Source organism: Buteo buteo, chromosome 1, assembly GCF_964188355.1.
Source record: "Buteo buteo chromosome 1, bButBut1.hap1.1, whole genome shotgun sequence".
Classification (NCBI taxonomy): Eukaryota; Metazoa; Chordata; class Aves; order Accipitriformes; family Accipitridae; genus Buteo; species Buteo buteo.
This window is the reverse complement of record NC_134171.1, coordinates 10,305,334-10,319,385: the sequence shown is the minus strand read 5'-3', so window position 1 is coordinate 10,319,385 and position 14,052 is coordinate 10,305,334. Positions and strand designations below refer to the sequence as shown.

At 37.3% G+C, this 14,052-nt stretch overlaps 1 protein-coding gene across 6 annotated transcripts in view; it reads right to left on the bottom strand.

Moving 5' to 3' along the window:
• SH3BP2 (SH3 domain binding protein 2) overlaps positions 1-14,052 on the bottom strand; it is a 58,112-nt gene that overhangs the window by 9,065 nt on the left and 34,995 nt on the right. For 3 of the 6 annotated variants that reach the window (XM_075021134.1, XM_075021315.1, XM_075021222.1), the window contains 4 exons: positions 4,771-4,910; positions 3,583-3,685; positions 1,035-1,152; positions 368-438 (listed from right to left, as the gene is read on the bottom strand). In XM_075021134.1, coding sequence (XP_074877235.1) covers positions 368-438; positions 1,035-1,152; positions 3,583-3,685; positions 4,771-4,910 — 432 coding nt within the window. Of the gene's footprint in view, positions 1-367; positions 439-1,034; positions 1,153-3,582; positions 3,686-4,770; positions 4,911-8,520; positions 8,845-10,511; positions 10,923-14,052 lie in introns of those variants that run through there. The other 3 variants (XM_075021041.1, XM_075020955.1, XM_075021402.1) reach the window with 3 other exon arrangements.

The following is a 14,052-nucleotide window of genomic DNA, read 5'->3' as shown; positions in this document are numbered from 1 at the left end:
ATCACCGTGTTATCAGTCTTGGGACAGTAATGTCTGTTAGCAGGACTGCAGCACTGGAAAGGAATGCTGGAAAAGCAAAAGCAATCTATTCCTATTTACCAGTTAACAGCCAGTATGGTGCTGCTGTCTTTTTAAAGTTGTTATTTGTTTTACACAAAGCTGACATTTAAAGTTCTCTTAGTAAAAAGATTTATTTTTGTCTTGGTATTCTTTAAACTGTGTATTAGGAAGGCCTTTCATTCTTGGGCCTTACTGCACCTGTTTTTATTTCACAGTAAATTACTTGTAGGTGCAAAGAGCCTAAAACACCACTGTCAAGAGCTAGTGCAAAAGGGATAAAAAGCAAATAAAGATTAAGGGTTTATACCTGAATTCTGTTATTGTTTCTTTCTTCTCATGGTAGTGATCAATTTCCCTCCTCAAGGATAGCATCCAACTCTAAATAAGTATAAAAATACAGCATTCAACACATCCATCTTTAAATCATGAAACAAAGATGCACAGCATTTGTCCTCTCTAAGAACAGAGTAACTGTGCAAGGAATCTACATTGAAATAGTATTTATCCATGACTTTATACTGAGATGCCTTATCAGTCAAATGTTTTGACTATCTAAAATGCTATAAGAACATATTAAAATACTAAACTTTCATTTTGCAAACTTCAAGCTGTTATTTCTAAAGCCAGGTACTTGTTCTTAGTGTGTTTACGGGTAAGAGATTTCAATTAACAGTTTTCGTACTTTATCAAAGGCGTAACATACAAATATTTGTTCCTTGGCTAAAAATAAAATGAGGAATATGGAGAAAACCATGCCATCTAGTGTGTCACTTATAGTCATTCCCTAAATTACAACTTGAACTAACACTAACTTGATAGTTAAAACTTCAGACATGATTTTCAGAGGAGCCCAAAGAACTAGATACACAAATTTCAGTGACAGCTGCGTGTCCAGTTCATTTCGATTTTAGGGAAGTCCAAGATTCACTTTCTACTTCAAGGAAAATTACACTGCAAAAGAAGAAGAAAGTTACCTTTCTTTCTTCTTCAGATGAAGCTGAAAAAAACCATGTCCTGTGCTTCTTGCTAATGTGAACTAACTTGAAAGGAAACACATTGCTTGATGTTGTCTCCTCAGCTGCCCGCATAACCCTGAGAAACAGAACAAACAATACATAAAAATCTTAGTTTATAAAGTTAATTCTGCTGTGCAAGTCAAAGGTCTGATAGAAAGCAGTTTTACTGGCCAGTTTTACCTTACAAAAAAATAACGCCCAAGCCCAGGAAAACACCACAAAAATCCCCATAGGTACATTTGTAGTACTTCTCCATTAAAGTGGTAGGAAGGACAATGCAAGAGCGCTGACAGGAGAACAAGCGCTAGTTAAACCACCAGCCAGACTTACAAATAGATGTTTTGACCACATTGAAATTCAGTAGTTTTAATGAACTGCATTAATTCACAAGCTTCACACCATGGTAAGAAGCATTTATGGTGCCTGTGATCCTTATTTCAGAAAGGTACAGAGGAGAAATCAAAACACAGCTTTTCCGTGAAAATAAAAGATAACTAATATTAAAAGTTAACTTATTTTTCCACCTTTCCTTTATAAACAGTTTCTTGCACTACTTTTATTATTTTAAAACAAGCATAACTCAACCTCTTTCACAAACTGCATTACGTAAGTTTGTTTCTTTTTAATTTTTCCCCAGAGGGGTCTCAAATGAGGAAATTCCTTACACATACAGAAATTTGGTTGTAAATGCTCTATAAGGCTTTGGAATAAAGGAGGAGACTAAAATCCTAGGACTGTGGGGACTCTAAAATTAACATGTCTAAGATTTATTCAGCATATCCATAGAGAAATCTGATTAAGTTTTTTTACAATCATTATTGGGGCTTACTTTCTTAAACTTTAACTCACCAATTTCCTCATATAATACAGTATTTTTGTAAGTCCTTAATATTTAGGGAAGGTGGTTTGTAAACGTAGAAAACAAGATTCTCAGAGACATTTGGGTTTTAGTTAGGTACCTAATCAGGATAACCTTATTTTGAGATAAAATATATCTAATCAACACCCCCAAGCTGCCATTAAGAACCATGTCAACTGCAAAATTATTTCAAAATTAGACATTGCACCTTTTTTTAGAACCCCAACCCTACTTTTAAGCTGGAGGTTGTAGTTTTCTGCATCTGCCCAGTCCAAAACAAAGCCACAAAAGGAACTGTAAGTTATTTCACTAATGTTAAGGCTAATAAGGATGTTAATGAGGGAAATAACCATGGTGCAGCTGGGGAGGGATACTAGCAATAGGCATCACTATACATTTTGAGTCACTAGTGAACTCAGCACTTTCTGATCTCCTGTCCACTCTTAACAAACTAAGGCTATTGAAGAAAGACTGCAAAATACAAGTCCACGGAAGCCTTGAAGTGACTTGTTTTCACACAACCTTACGCAACTACCCAGTCTAACAAATTCTTTCATTTCAAATTATTTTTCAATAATGCTTGTGTCTGTGCATAATACTAACCAAGACCTGGTCCCAATTCCAACCAAGGTCTCTACAAGGCTGCTAGAATGCAGATTTATTAAAAAGTAACAACACAGTCCCTAGCATTTACAAATTCCACTGTATTTTTCATATTAATGTGATTACAGAAGCTAAGGTCATGACCAAGTTACAGTATAGGTTTCTTATACAAATGAATCTTCAAGTTTTAGTTGGCTACAATGTTTACAGCTGCATTCCCATAAAACATGCCATTGTTGTAGTCAGTTAGAAAGTTCTCACATTCTAATAAAAGATTTCCTTATTCTAAAAGTCTGAGAACATTATGCAGTACAAGAATAACATTAAAGTTTACAAATACAATAAAGTTGCAGTGGTTAGGACCAATAATGTGATATTTCTCTACATTGTGTCTCATTATTCCTTTCTTAGCATTAATTACAACAACAGCAAATTCCTAAAGCTAAGTTAGACTTCTATTAGTAGGCCTCGTACGTACGCTGCACTCAGATTCTGATAGTACTGGTTAACTTGAAAAAGACACCTATTTTGGCCTTCAACTTAAAAAGCAAACATTAAGATTTATAATGTGTAACGAAATGAGTCAGACATTTTGCACATGCATTCTCTCATTTATCACTCCCATAGTTGATTCAGTTTTGTCACTAATTAGTGTTACTGAATCAGTAACTCCATAAATATTCCTTTCTCATTCCTTTCGATTTTTGTGATGATCACTGAAATCACTAGAGAACAAAGATCATGTCGGAAAGAATCCGCATCTACCTGCACGTGCAAAGCCTGCATTAAGTCAGTAACAAGAGTAAGCCCATTGCAATTTTAATAGCTTTACTGGTTAAATTACAAAAGATAAAAGCTATACACTTGCAAAGCACAGGAAACATCATATATACAATTTGGAAGAAATATCTCTCTTGGAATCTGAGATCAGTGCTTAACCAAACAACAGATGTAGTTGCCTTTAACTTTGTTGGAAGTGAAAAACATAGTCCCCTGCATTAAGCAAAAGGAGCTTGGATGTTAAGTAAGTTCTTTGGCACTCACCTGTTGTAACCATTCAAAGAAAATGCACCCTGTGGAGATGCAGATGTGCTGCTCTTAAAATAGTAAATACATCCCTCATGGATAATCACAAATCTCAATGGCCCTGGAAAGATAACATAAAAAAGTGAGCAAAATATAAATTCAAAGGCAGTACATTAACTAGCACCTCTTAACTTGGATAGAATTATCGTTTCAGATTTTAGTAATCTTATTAATCATTATAAACGAGCATAAACTAGTTAAGTGACAGCTCATTCGTGATTAGTCACATGGTAAAGCTGTCCATTCACAGAGTTTCAGGACTAAGGGTAGTATGTGCTTCCCTCATTTGAGAGGCAGCTGATCTGACAACTTCAAAAGAAGCCTAAGAGACTGCAGGTCTGACCTCCACCCGTGCTTCTTTACTGGTTGAATCAGCTAATGTAAGAATGCAACTTAAAACAAAATGGGAGGAGGGTAGCCACAGGCTACAAATACATATTTACGTCCATCCCAAAACTGTGACAGCATCTCCCTCTCTTCTTTCACCTCAAGTACATAAAGGTGCCAATAAAATTATGTTTTATTTTCTTTTTTTAAAGGGGCCACTTTATCAACGGCAGTAATCTTTGTCCTTAACTATATTAGTATAGTTTAGTTATAAACAGGGATAGCAAATTAATAGCATATAAATAAATGCAAAATCTTAAGTTTTCTCCATGTAAATAGATTCTGATTCCAGAAGCAATTACTGTTTTTAAGTACAGCCTAACATTGGCAGTGAGAAAATTTCCATTTCACAACAGCAGTAGGAGATAGGGACATTTTTCCAGTACAGAATAACGGACTGCAAAAAAAGCTGAGTACCAATTTCTCTTAGAAAAAAATATTTGAAATTGATACATATCCCAGGAATCTGCTTCTGTCTTTAAAATCTTACTTGTGAAGGACTTGATAAGAGGTTTAACCAAGTAAAAGAAAATCAACCACAAAATTTATCAACTAAGATTTATAGTTCCAAAACAATTAAAGGAAATTGTTTCAGTATGGGTCTTTCATACATATAGTCTAGTAAAATTGTAATTCAGTACAAAGTAAGCGAAAGAACAGCTTCATTAAATAGTCTGCTAACATGAAATGTGGCCCCAAAATAGCCCCAAAGGCAAGCATTTAAAACATTTAATTTAGTTAATACCTCATTCAACTTACACTTCAAGATCTGCAGCTGGGTGCCTCCCTTTTTATGAAGATACCCTGATTTGGTCACTCCTCCAGGCATTGTCAAAAGGTTTTGTGCTCCAATTGCCTTCATTGGGACTGGCCAGACCTGCTCCTGTGAGGCCATCGTTCTGCAATTTAGAATAATTAAAAACAGTTTAAAACTTAGATTTTACTTTAAGAAGTGAGTACCGAGAAACAAAGCTTGTTTCCTTAAACAAGTTTTCCAAACAACTAACATGGTTCAGCAGTCAAGTATGTAGCACAGACGGGTGTTCACAGATTCCAGGAAGTTTCTAATGTATAAAAAAAACATAGTGCAGAAAGTCCCGATTTATTTTTACACAGCTCTCAAAAGTGATTGACAGTTGTCGAAACAATGGAAGAGTGCTTAGTAAATGTTATTTAAGTATTTACATTTTAAAAATGCCCCAGGTAACACTGTGAGACTTAATCAGGCAGGCGACTAGAAAGAAAATCAGTTTCTTTGCCAATGCATGTTCTAAGCCATGCATGTATATAAAATCTAATTTTCTGTATAATGAAGGAATCAACAGTTGTATTTTAGTAACTGCAGTATCCAGTACTACCTACTCCTTATATCTGCATGTTTTATTCTGAATGAAATCATTAGTATATAATCTCATACTGGATGTCATATGTGACAGCATCCTGTGCCAATGAAGTTCATCTCAGATTGCTGCAGGCTTACATTCAAATTAGATATCAATTATTAATGCCATGCTCCACCAAGCACCTTTGCAGTTAACACTTCTTCTGCAGTCATCTTAAACAGGTTACCAAAAAAATTAGTTTGTTAAGTAGTATTTTTTTTCCTGTCTGATATATCACTATGACACCTACCTTTCTTCAACTGTTAATGGAACTAGGCTAAAAATCCTACTGTGTATATAGAAAAGAAATCATGCATGAACTGAATGGGATGTTAGACCTACACATAAAAGGGTCTGTTATCCTCAGGTGTAAGGCTAGAGACCTTTGCTGGTAAGAGGCAAACTAAGAAAGTTCCAGTTAATTAGTTTCTGATAAAGGAATTATGGTTTAGAACTGAAAAGCTTGTAGTGGAGGACTGAAATCTAATGGATCCTGCTTGCTTCTCCTTTCCCCAAAAGGGACAGTAAGGGAAAACAATAGTGTAGCTCAGCATGGGAATCCAAGAGCCTACAGCACAACACACCTACCTGAGCCCTACTCTCTCCAGCCTAAGATGACAACTTGAAGTACCCATACTGAAAAGAATAAGCAAGTGATACAGTTTTATTGAGGGATTAATTGCAACAGCAGAGAACATATCCCTTGTATATGTGTTAGAAAAAACAGAAATGCAAGTCAATTGATCTTTCAGTGGATCAGCTTAGGATTTAGATCTAGCTGCTTGCCCTTTGCTGATGACGCCTGTGTAGGGAGGTGTGGAAATTACTAGCAATGGCTACCAGGAGAGTTTAAACTCAATTAAATTCTCTAGGCAGCCTAGAAAACTTAATCACAAAAATTAGGTTTTAGTCCCCAGTGTTATAAAACAGGCACAAGCAGAGAAGATAGGATCCAAGGCCCTAGAAAGGTTCTCACAGCAGACACTGCAATGCACCATGGTTTCCCAATTTTCCTCCAGGACCTTCCTGCTCACCATAAGGTAAGTTACTTTTGTTGTATTCAGCTATATCCTTCCTTCTGCTATTTCCTCCCTGTTCTTATTATATGATTGAGGTCCTTCCAAGCTGAGTTGTTCCTTCTTCCTCCTCCTCCCCACAATGAAGTTTCTAGCAACAGCAATGCGTTAACAAGTCCAAGAAGCAGCTACACACAGGTATTTTACAGTTTTTAAGAATTTTTTAAAAAGTTATAAAAGTTAACACCAACACCCCCCCCACCCCCCCAAAAAAAATCCTTCAAATTAATTCTCCACATCTTGCAGAAAAGACAAAGTGAGGGAAACAGAGAGCATTAACCAGCTGGCTGCTGATAGCAAACCACACTGCAGTACTGCTAAGAGTGATTTCCTTGAAATGAGGAATGCAAAAGCAAGTCCTGGGCTAAATTTTTCTTTTAAGAACAGGCACATCAACATTCAAACATTAGAAGTTAATTTATGATGAAGTTATTATTTCAGTCTGTTTCTAGTTACATTCAGAAAAAAGAATAAGTAAAAATGGAACCTTTTTATTCAAATATACTCTCATGTCAGTTTTCTTGAACTAACTCTAACATTAGTCTCAATGCCATCCAACAGTTTGAAGTTCATCATGGGTCTTCAAATCCTGTGTGCTTTTACTACAAAGAACAGAACAAGAAAGGACTTAAGCACCTAGCCTTTGGTGTGAAACTGTTTCAGTGTTACGTACTTAGGTTGAAAACATATCAGAAGAGGCAGAGTTAAATGTCTCAGAGAGGTTATCCAAAACAACCAGTAAGCTGAGATTTCTAAGAAGCCAAAGACAAACACAGGGGACAAGGGTATCCCACCTTAGGTAAATACAGAAAACAAATATTTGACTAGGTCATGTTGGCCTTCACTATGGGAGTAGACTAGTTAGACTACTTGCTAAAGCATGCCTGGATGGGGCATTTTCTCCTCCACCTGAAAAGCCAGAATATCAGGCAGACAGAAAAAAAACCATAAAAAATAAAAAAAAAAGTGGAAGCAGAAGAGCAAGCAGTGGAAAAAAAAATAAATCCAGTTCTACAGCGTGATGACTACAGGCTTTAACTGAGGGGAAAGGACAGCAGAGTATCAGGTTCTGCTTCCTCTATTCATGATCATTTCTTACTTTTAGCTACTTACTATAAAATGGTCCCGAGAATAGACACCAAACCTCAGAACTTCCCCATCCCAGCTAAGTGAATAAGATATGTGGCTGAACTCCAGGCAAGCAAGTACACATTGTAAGAGCTAAAGAGCCCACCTAATATACCAGACTTTTCAATAGATTTTGAGGCTGCTACACCTATTTTCTGGATCTGTGGCTTATAGCACTCCCCATCACATCTGTAGACTCGTCAAGCACTTTCATCTGCAGATGCACAGGAAGGACACTGGTATTCTGAACTGAAATATTTGGTAGGCTTGTAAAATCCATTTATGTACTTGAATTTAGTCCCAAGCAGATTTCACTTCTTTTCTTGACAGTACAAAACAACTCTGGAAGGACACTAGATGCTATTTTGCATTAAGCTGCTGGGAGAAAGCTGTGAAAACAATGCAACCAATGGATCTTTATTGTAGCGGTGGGAAGAAGGAAAATTGAATGGCCTTGAAGATTTTTTTGGCCTTAGCATCTACAATATGGTTGCCTTTAGCTCACTGAAGTGGTTCTGTTCCTTCCACTCTTATTTTTTTAATACATTACATGAGGAACAGATCGATGTTGCATTACCAGGTATACACAATAGCAAGCACTGAAGTCACTGTAGAGCCTGTTAGCTCCGTGATCATTAAGAACAGAAAGACATCTCCAAGTTGTTTCTTATGCAGTTCCATTCTTGCACTACAAGCCAAAGACCCCACTACAAATTTCCACCCCAGGTGCATCAGCAGAGTCTCACAATCAGGATGGAGCTGACAATGAAGCTAACAAAGGGCCCACTAAGTGAAATCAGAGCCAAGCCATGCTCTCTTTCTGACGCTGGTCCTTTGTTACAAAGAGAAGGTACCATTACTCACGCATCGTTTTGTGCAAGCTTCTAGTAATAGCTACACACTTTATTCTTCTTTCCACTCACCAAGGGATGCGTATCTTTAAATTATCCATCAAGCCTCCAAACCCATTATAAGCGACTATGGAATCAACCTTCTCCCCCACTGAAACAGCACTGAACTGAACCCTCTGAACCAGAAGAGGACAGCAGCAGACAGTGAAAGGCCTTGCATCCCTTTGTTTCTCAGATGATCCCCATGACAATTCTATGCCTGTGAGGGAAACGATAGGCCTTAGAGTTTAGTAGGAAAAACAGTGGAACAGGAGTTTATAGGATTTGCTTCATTGTTCAACAGAGCTTTTGGAAAGACACAACAGTGCAGTTCACTGCAGTTCAGTGCAGAACAGTGTCACTCTCTCGAGCATGACACACAGCTTATACAATTACTATCGTAATTACTTCACATATACAAACTGGTCTGCCAGACTAAAAAACAAACTGATTTGCAGTGTATTGTTAATGTATCAATAAAGTCAGTCCAAGTCTATCACATGAGTATACTTCTCAAACACTATCACAATGAGCTGCTTTTTATTTCAAAGTACCATGAATAACAGCATGAAAAAATGTGAAATTACACAACTCATCATGCAACCTAGATAATGCCAGTTTCTTCTGAATCATAACAGTAATGTTACCAAGCTCAAACTCTAAATGGAGAGTAGACTTCTGTTACTGTGTAGTATGCAAACATATACATTTGTGAAGTAATTTTAACCTATCCCCTCAGTCAGCATATATAGAATACCTAGATTGGAGGCTAGGGCATAACTTTACAGGGTAAAAGTCCCTCCACAAGTAAAAATAAAATTCTGCCACATTAAAAATCTGGAATACATTATAGAAGAACACTTACCCCTTTTGGCCTGAAGAGCTATTGGTATTCAACCCAATTAAAGCAAGTACAAGCCGAATCAACTAAGGATTGCATCCTGGAAGAGTCATGAGTCCTCAGTTCTTGCTTAACTTCAGCAGAACATATGGCAGATGTGACCATCTCCACATCTTGCAGTATATAGGCATAAAAACCCTCTTCTCTGAAACTACAGCTGCCAAAACTTGTATTAAAAGGTCTCACTTTTTATAACAACATTTATGGTCTGTCCTGGAGCCCAGTTTGGTCATGCTGAAAACAAATAAAAAACAGCTTCCAAAGCTGCAGTACAAAAATTAAACCCGATCTGAACTTGTAACAAGTATCTCTATGCCAATTATGCCTGAGAACTTTTTAAACTTTGTAGTATCTCATAACCTCTAGTGTTTAAATTCTGTTTTGAAAGTAAAACCTAGCAAAGCAAGATGCTAGTTTCCTTCTGAACACATAACTTACATATAACGTTACATATATAACACACAACTTACAGAAACAAATGCATTCCTCATATAATGCAGAGAGAGACTTAAGTTTCAGTCTCTACAAAAGGCTTAACCAGAAATGAGGCATTACATACAGCAGAACTGTAAAATAAAAGCTTCCCCAATATGCTCTGAGCAATTCTGAATAAAAACTAGTTCTCTAATTCAACCACCTAAACGTTTAGCATCTGTTCTTAAAACCACTTCCTGCAAAATTCTCAGGTCTCTTTTCCATATATTAACCATTCTCCAGTATTTCTAAAATACTCTTCCATATCTCTCATACGGTTTTGGTTACACATTCCATTTCTTAATACTTCTAACAGCCCCTTTCACAATAGTCTCTCAGAAGGATTAATAGCACAGTACAAAGACTGTGAAGTCAAATAAATCTTACAGGACAAAGGAAACAGAGAATTAAGCCCAACTGAAATCCACTGTTGTAAGCAAGTTTACTCAGTTTAACTTGCTCTGCTTTTCTGGCAAATGTTTCCAACCAAGATTCGCCTGATCTCTTCGCCCTTCAATTCTTTAGTCTTGAATTTTCTGCACGAGTTGAAAGTATTTTACCCCAGATACCATATTCTACTCTTAGTTTTAGTCTGCTCTCTACCTAAAAGAGAAGATGACAGAAATACAAGCCACAAATATGCACTAACCTGGTGACCATTCCTGATCGACACATAGTTTTTCTGCCGACAGTTTCCCCAAATGATTGTTTCCTTTGTGATGACAAAGCCATTAATAACTTAGGACCCCTCTCAGGCATGACAGGAACATCTCTGCACTTCTCCCCGTTCTGTGTATTATAAGGTAGCTGCTGTACACTCAACACACAAAAGGAAAAGAAACTCTCCCCCAACTGCTTGTGCATCTGCACTGCGGCCAAAAGGGACGCCTAGGCAATGACTTGTTTCCTTTGTTACTTCCTGTTTCCCCCAGTGTTAGCAGGCAGCACTATCTTTGTCAGATTTCCCAACTTCCCAGAGAGGTTATAAATCAAACCCTGCATACCTCAGACATCTGTCAGACATCGAGCCAGAAAGCAGAGCGGATTTTCCACTGCTCGCTTGCTTCCTACTCACCTTTCAATCAACTGCTTTCCCATGGGAGAAAAAGAAAGTAGTCCTTTTTTCTTACAGTGGACTCAGGCTCTCACACCAGCAGAGGTACAGCTCAGAAATGCTGCCTGTGCTTCTGAAGAGCCTGTGCTTCAGGTATTAGCACTGCACCACAGAACTATGATAAGTATTTCATCTCTGTTTTCTTCTTTGTAGCTGGAGCTTGCCCTTCCCTCTTCAACCCAAGAAATTAACAATAGCCAATTTGAAAGATTATGCAGCATGTATGTGCTTTAGAGAGTCTTGCCTGTACATTTGATGCTATGCAAACCACAAAAGACAATAAAATTCGAATCCAAGAGGCTCACAACACAAGGGCAGCAATTATACAGGACAAGTAGCACCAACTGATGATGAATAAATGCCATTGGTTTACACTTATCTTCATCTGCACCTCTTAAAAGGATTCAAGTGTTTCACTGACTGTCTGGAATTAAACAACACCCCGGACTAGAACACTCAAGTAAGACAAAAACAGCTAGCAAGTTTCAGAATGATGGACAAAACCTACACACATAAATAGGCCAAGTAAAGCTTACTTCATGTATTTTTGTGGAAAATGACATCAATCTGTACTCCAAAATAGAAGGAAGAAGTTTCTATACAATGTCTTTTCTTTATGTAAACTACCCAACACTCAAAGCACAGAAGAAAATAACATTTCAGATACTGGCCATGGCTGTATTGGCTAGAAAAGCAATTCTCAGTCTTCACCATAGGGCATCCATTTGCCCTCCTTCCATAGCCAGGCTATATAAGAAGGGGAAGCAAACCATAAATACCACACACCTGCTGTTAGCTAAAAGGATCAGCACATCAACACCAAGTCCTGATGCTCTTTAATAAGAATCAATATCCAGTTGTCTCAGTAGCTTAATTAACAGATTTTTCACACAGAAAAGATGTAGAGGACTACATCTCAGCAATTTGTGAATTAAATTCACTTGCTTTATCTGCTACAATATCAGTTACCAATTTAGACTTTAAGCATTAACACGCAATGCTTTAAAGCAATCTTTCCTTCCCCAGTTCTCTATCTAAGCATACTCTTCTAAGCTTGCATTAACATCTTTGCAACCTTTATCTCTACCTCAGTAAAAAAGAGATGATCAAAACGACAGCATTTGAGTGTATGTAACACTAGAAAAAAAATCAGTTCCTCTTTCCCTTTTCTGGTCTGACACACAAGTCTCGGTTTTCCCCTCCAAACTCCACAACTACAGTACGATGCTCTTTGGCCTCAACAGTCTCATTTTAATCATACCTCATTTATCCAGCACATGTTCCTGAAGTACTGCTTTTCCACCCTAACCTTTCTGATCCTGTCCTCTCCCTTTGTTCACTTAAGCATTCAGAAATACAGTATTTTTCATTTCACATTCTAAGATCCCCTTTTTATTTTTTTGGTGATTACCAACACTAACAAGATGATCACAGAGTTAGAACAGAAGCCATTTCATATGTGCACACACACAAGCTGGTGTTCCGCTAGGGAACAACAACAACAAAAATTTTAGCTGTTTCAGTTTTGGAAGAACGAAAATTCAACTTAACTTTCTAGACCGAACTTGAAGCAGAAGGGTTGTGTTTCAAAATTGCAAATAAAGAGTCCAAAGAGACATGAAATCTTCATGGATTTGATTAACATGTCTGTCAGGAAAGTGAAAGAGAATTAAATATATCCCTCCTCACAACACAAAAGTCTGTCTTGCAAGGAACTCTGGTATATGGTTTTCAGACCACTAACCTTCATTTATCCCTACAAAATCAGTGGTGAGAAGGAACCTTGCACCAAGCTAGCCTAGGGAAAATTTCACTCAAAAGGAGTTACTTCATTTATTTAGCATTATGAGATTTCACTCAGATAACCTTAAAAGGAAGAACCAAAGCATCAGGAACCAACATTTGGATTTCATTCCAGCCGGGCCACTGCATCAGTCGATCGTCTCTGCCACTGTTAGGAACAGCTCTTACTCCCAGTCAAAAGCAATCCTACTTATCTTTAGTTAATGGAAAGCAAGAGCAATCAAATATACATCTAGCACTATGCTGTCCTTGTCAGTGTAAATTCAGTAGTCTAGCTGAAGGGCTGAGTTGTCTCTGCAGCAAGAGAGCTTCCTCTTGCTGACCAATTTACAGGAAACTGCAAGAATGGAGTGTAAATAAAAGCAGCACAAGAACACAGCAAGAGGAGAGGCAGAAAAATTAACAAATCAACAACAAAAACAAGCATGAAAACCACTTTCCTTCAGCTGCAGCAAGGAGTCAGCTCAGTAATCAAGTTCTGTTCAGAATAAGGTAAGAGTTCATACATTATATATTTCCATAAAAGCCTACAGTATAGTAAGGCATTAAAGAAGGCCGCATTCTGTTAAAAGTTTTACTGACTTTAATAAGCTCGAATCAGGAGTAGATTATTATGAGTTTTATTATTTCATTAATTCTACCAAACTCGTTTAGTCCCAAGTTTCCAGATCACAGCAGAAACAAATCCACTATATTGAGAGATAATATATGTCAACTGTATACTCCACAACTGCAGATTGTAAAAGAGCTAGTGTAAATTACTCGCCTGAATCCTTCATCTACTAGGTAAGGCAGTCCTGTGAAAATATGAATAACCATGCATCAGAATTACTTCTGCTGGGTGACATGCAGAATTATAACTAAAAAAAAAAAAAAAATCAGCACAAAGGGAAGAAATGAGGCCAGAACTTCCAAAAATCCTCTTTCAATGCTGAAAGAATTCCTATTCTTTAAGCTTCAACTATCATTCCCTCATTCAGCTTACTTATGAAGAGCTGAAGAAGCCTTAGTAATATTTTTACTTATTTACTTACATATATTTCAGAAAGTAGCTGGAGCCTTGATAATATATATTCAATCCAAAACTGAGAAATACTTCAGGTCAAAAAGCATCTGAGTTTCTATTTATATCCCACTGCTCTTAAGCTCTGAACATCGATGGACATATTGTTGGCTTGGAACTTCAAAAAAGCCAGCCAGCACTGGTCTGCAATAAATTAGCCATACTTGAGAGAAAGAGAGTTATCAATTTTAAAACAAAGTTGTAACTTTT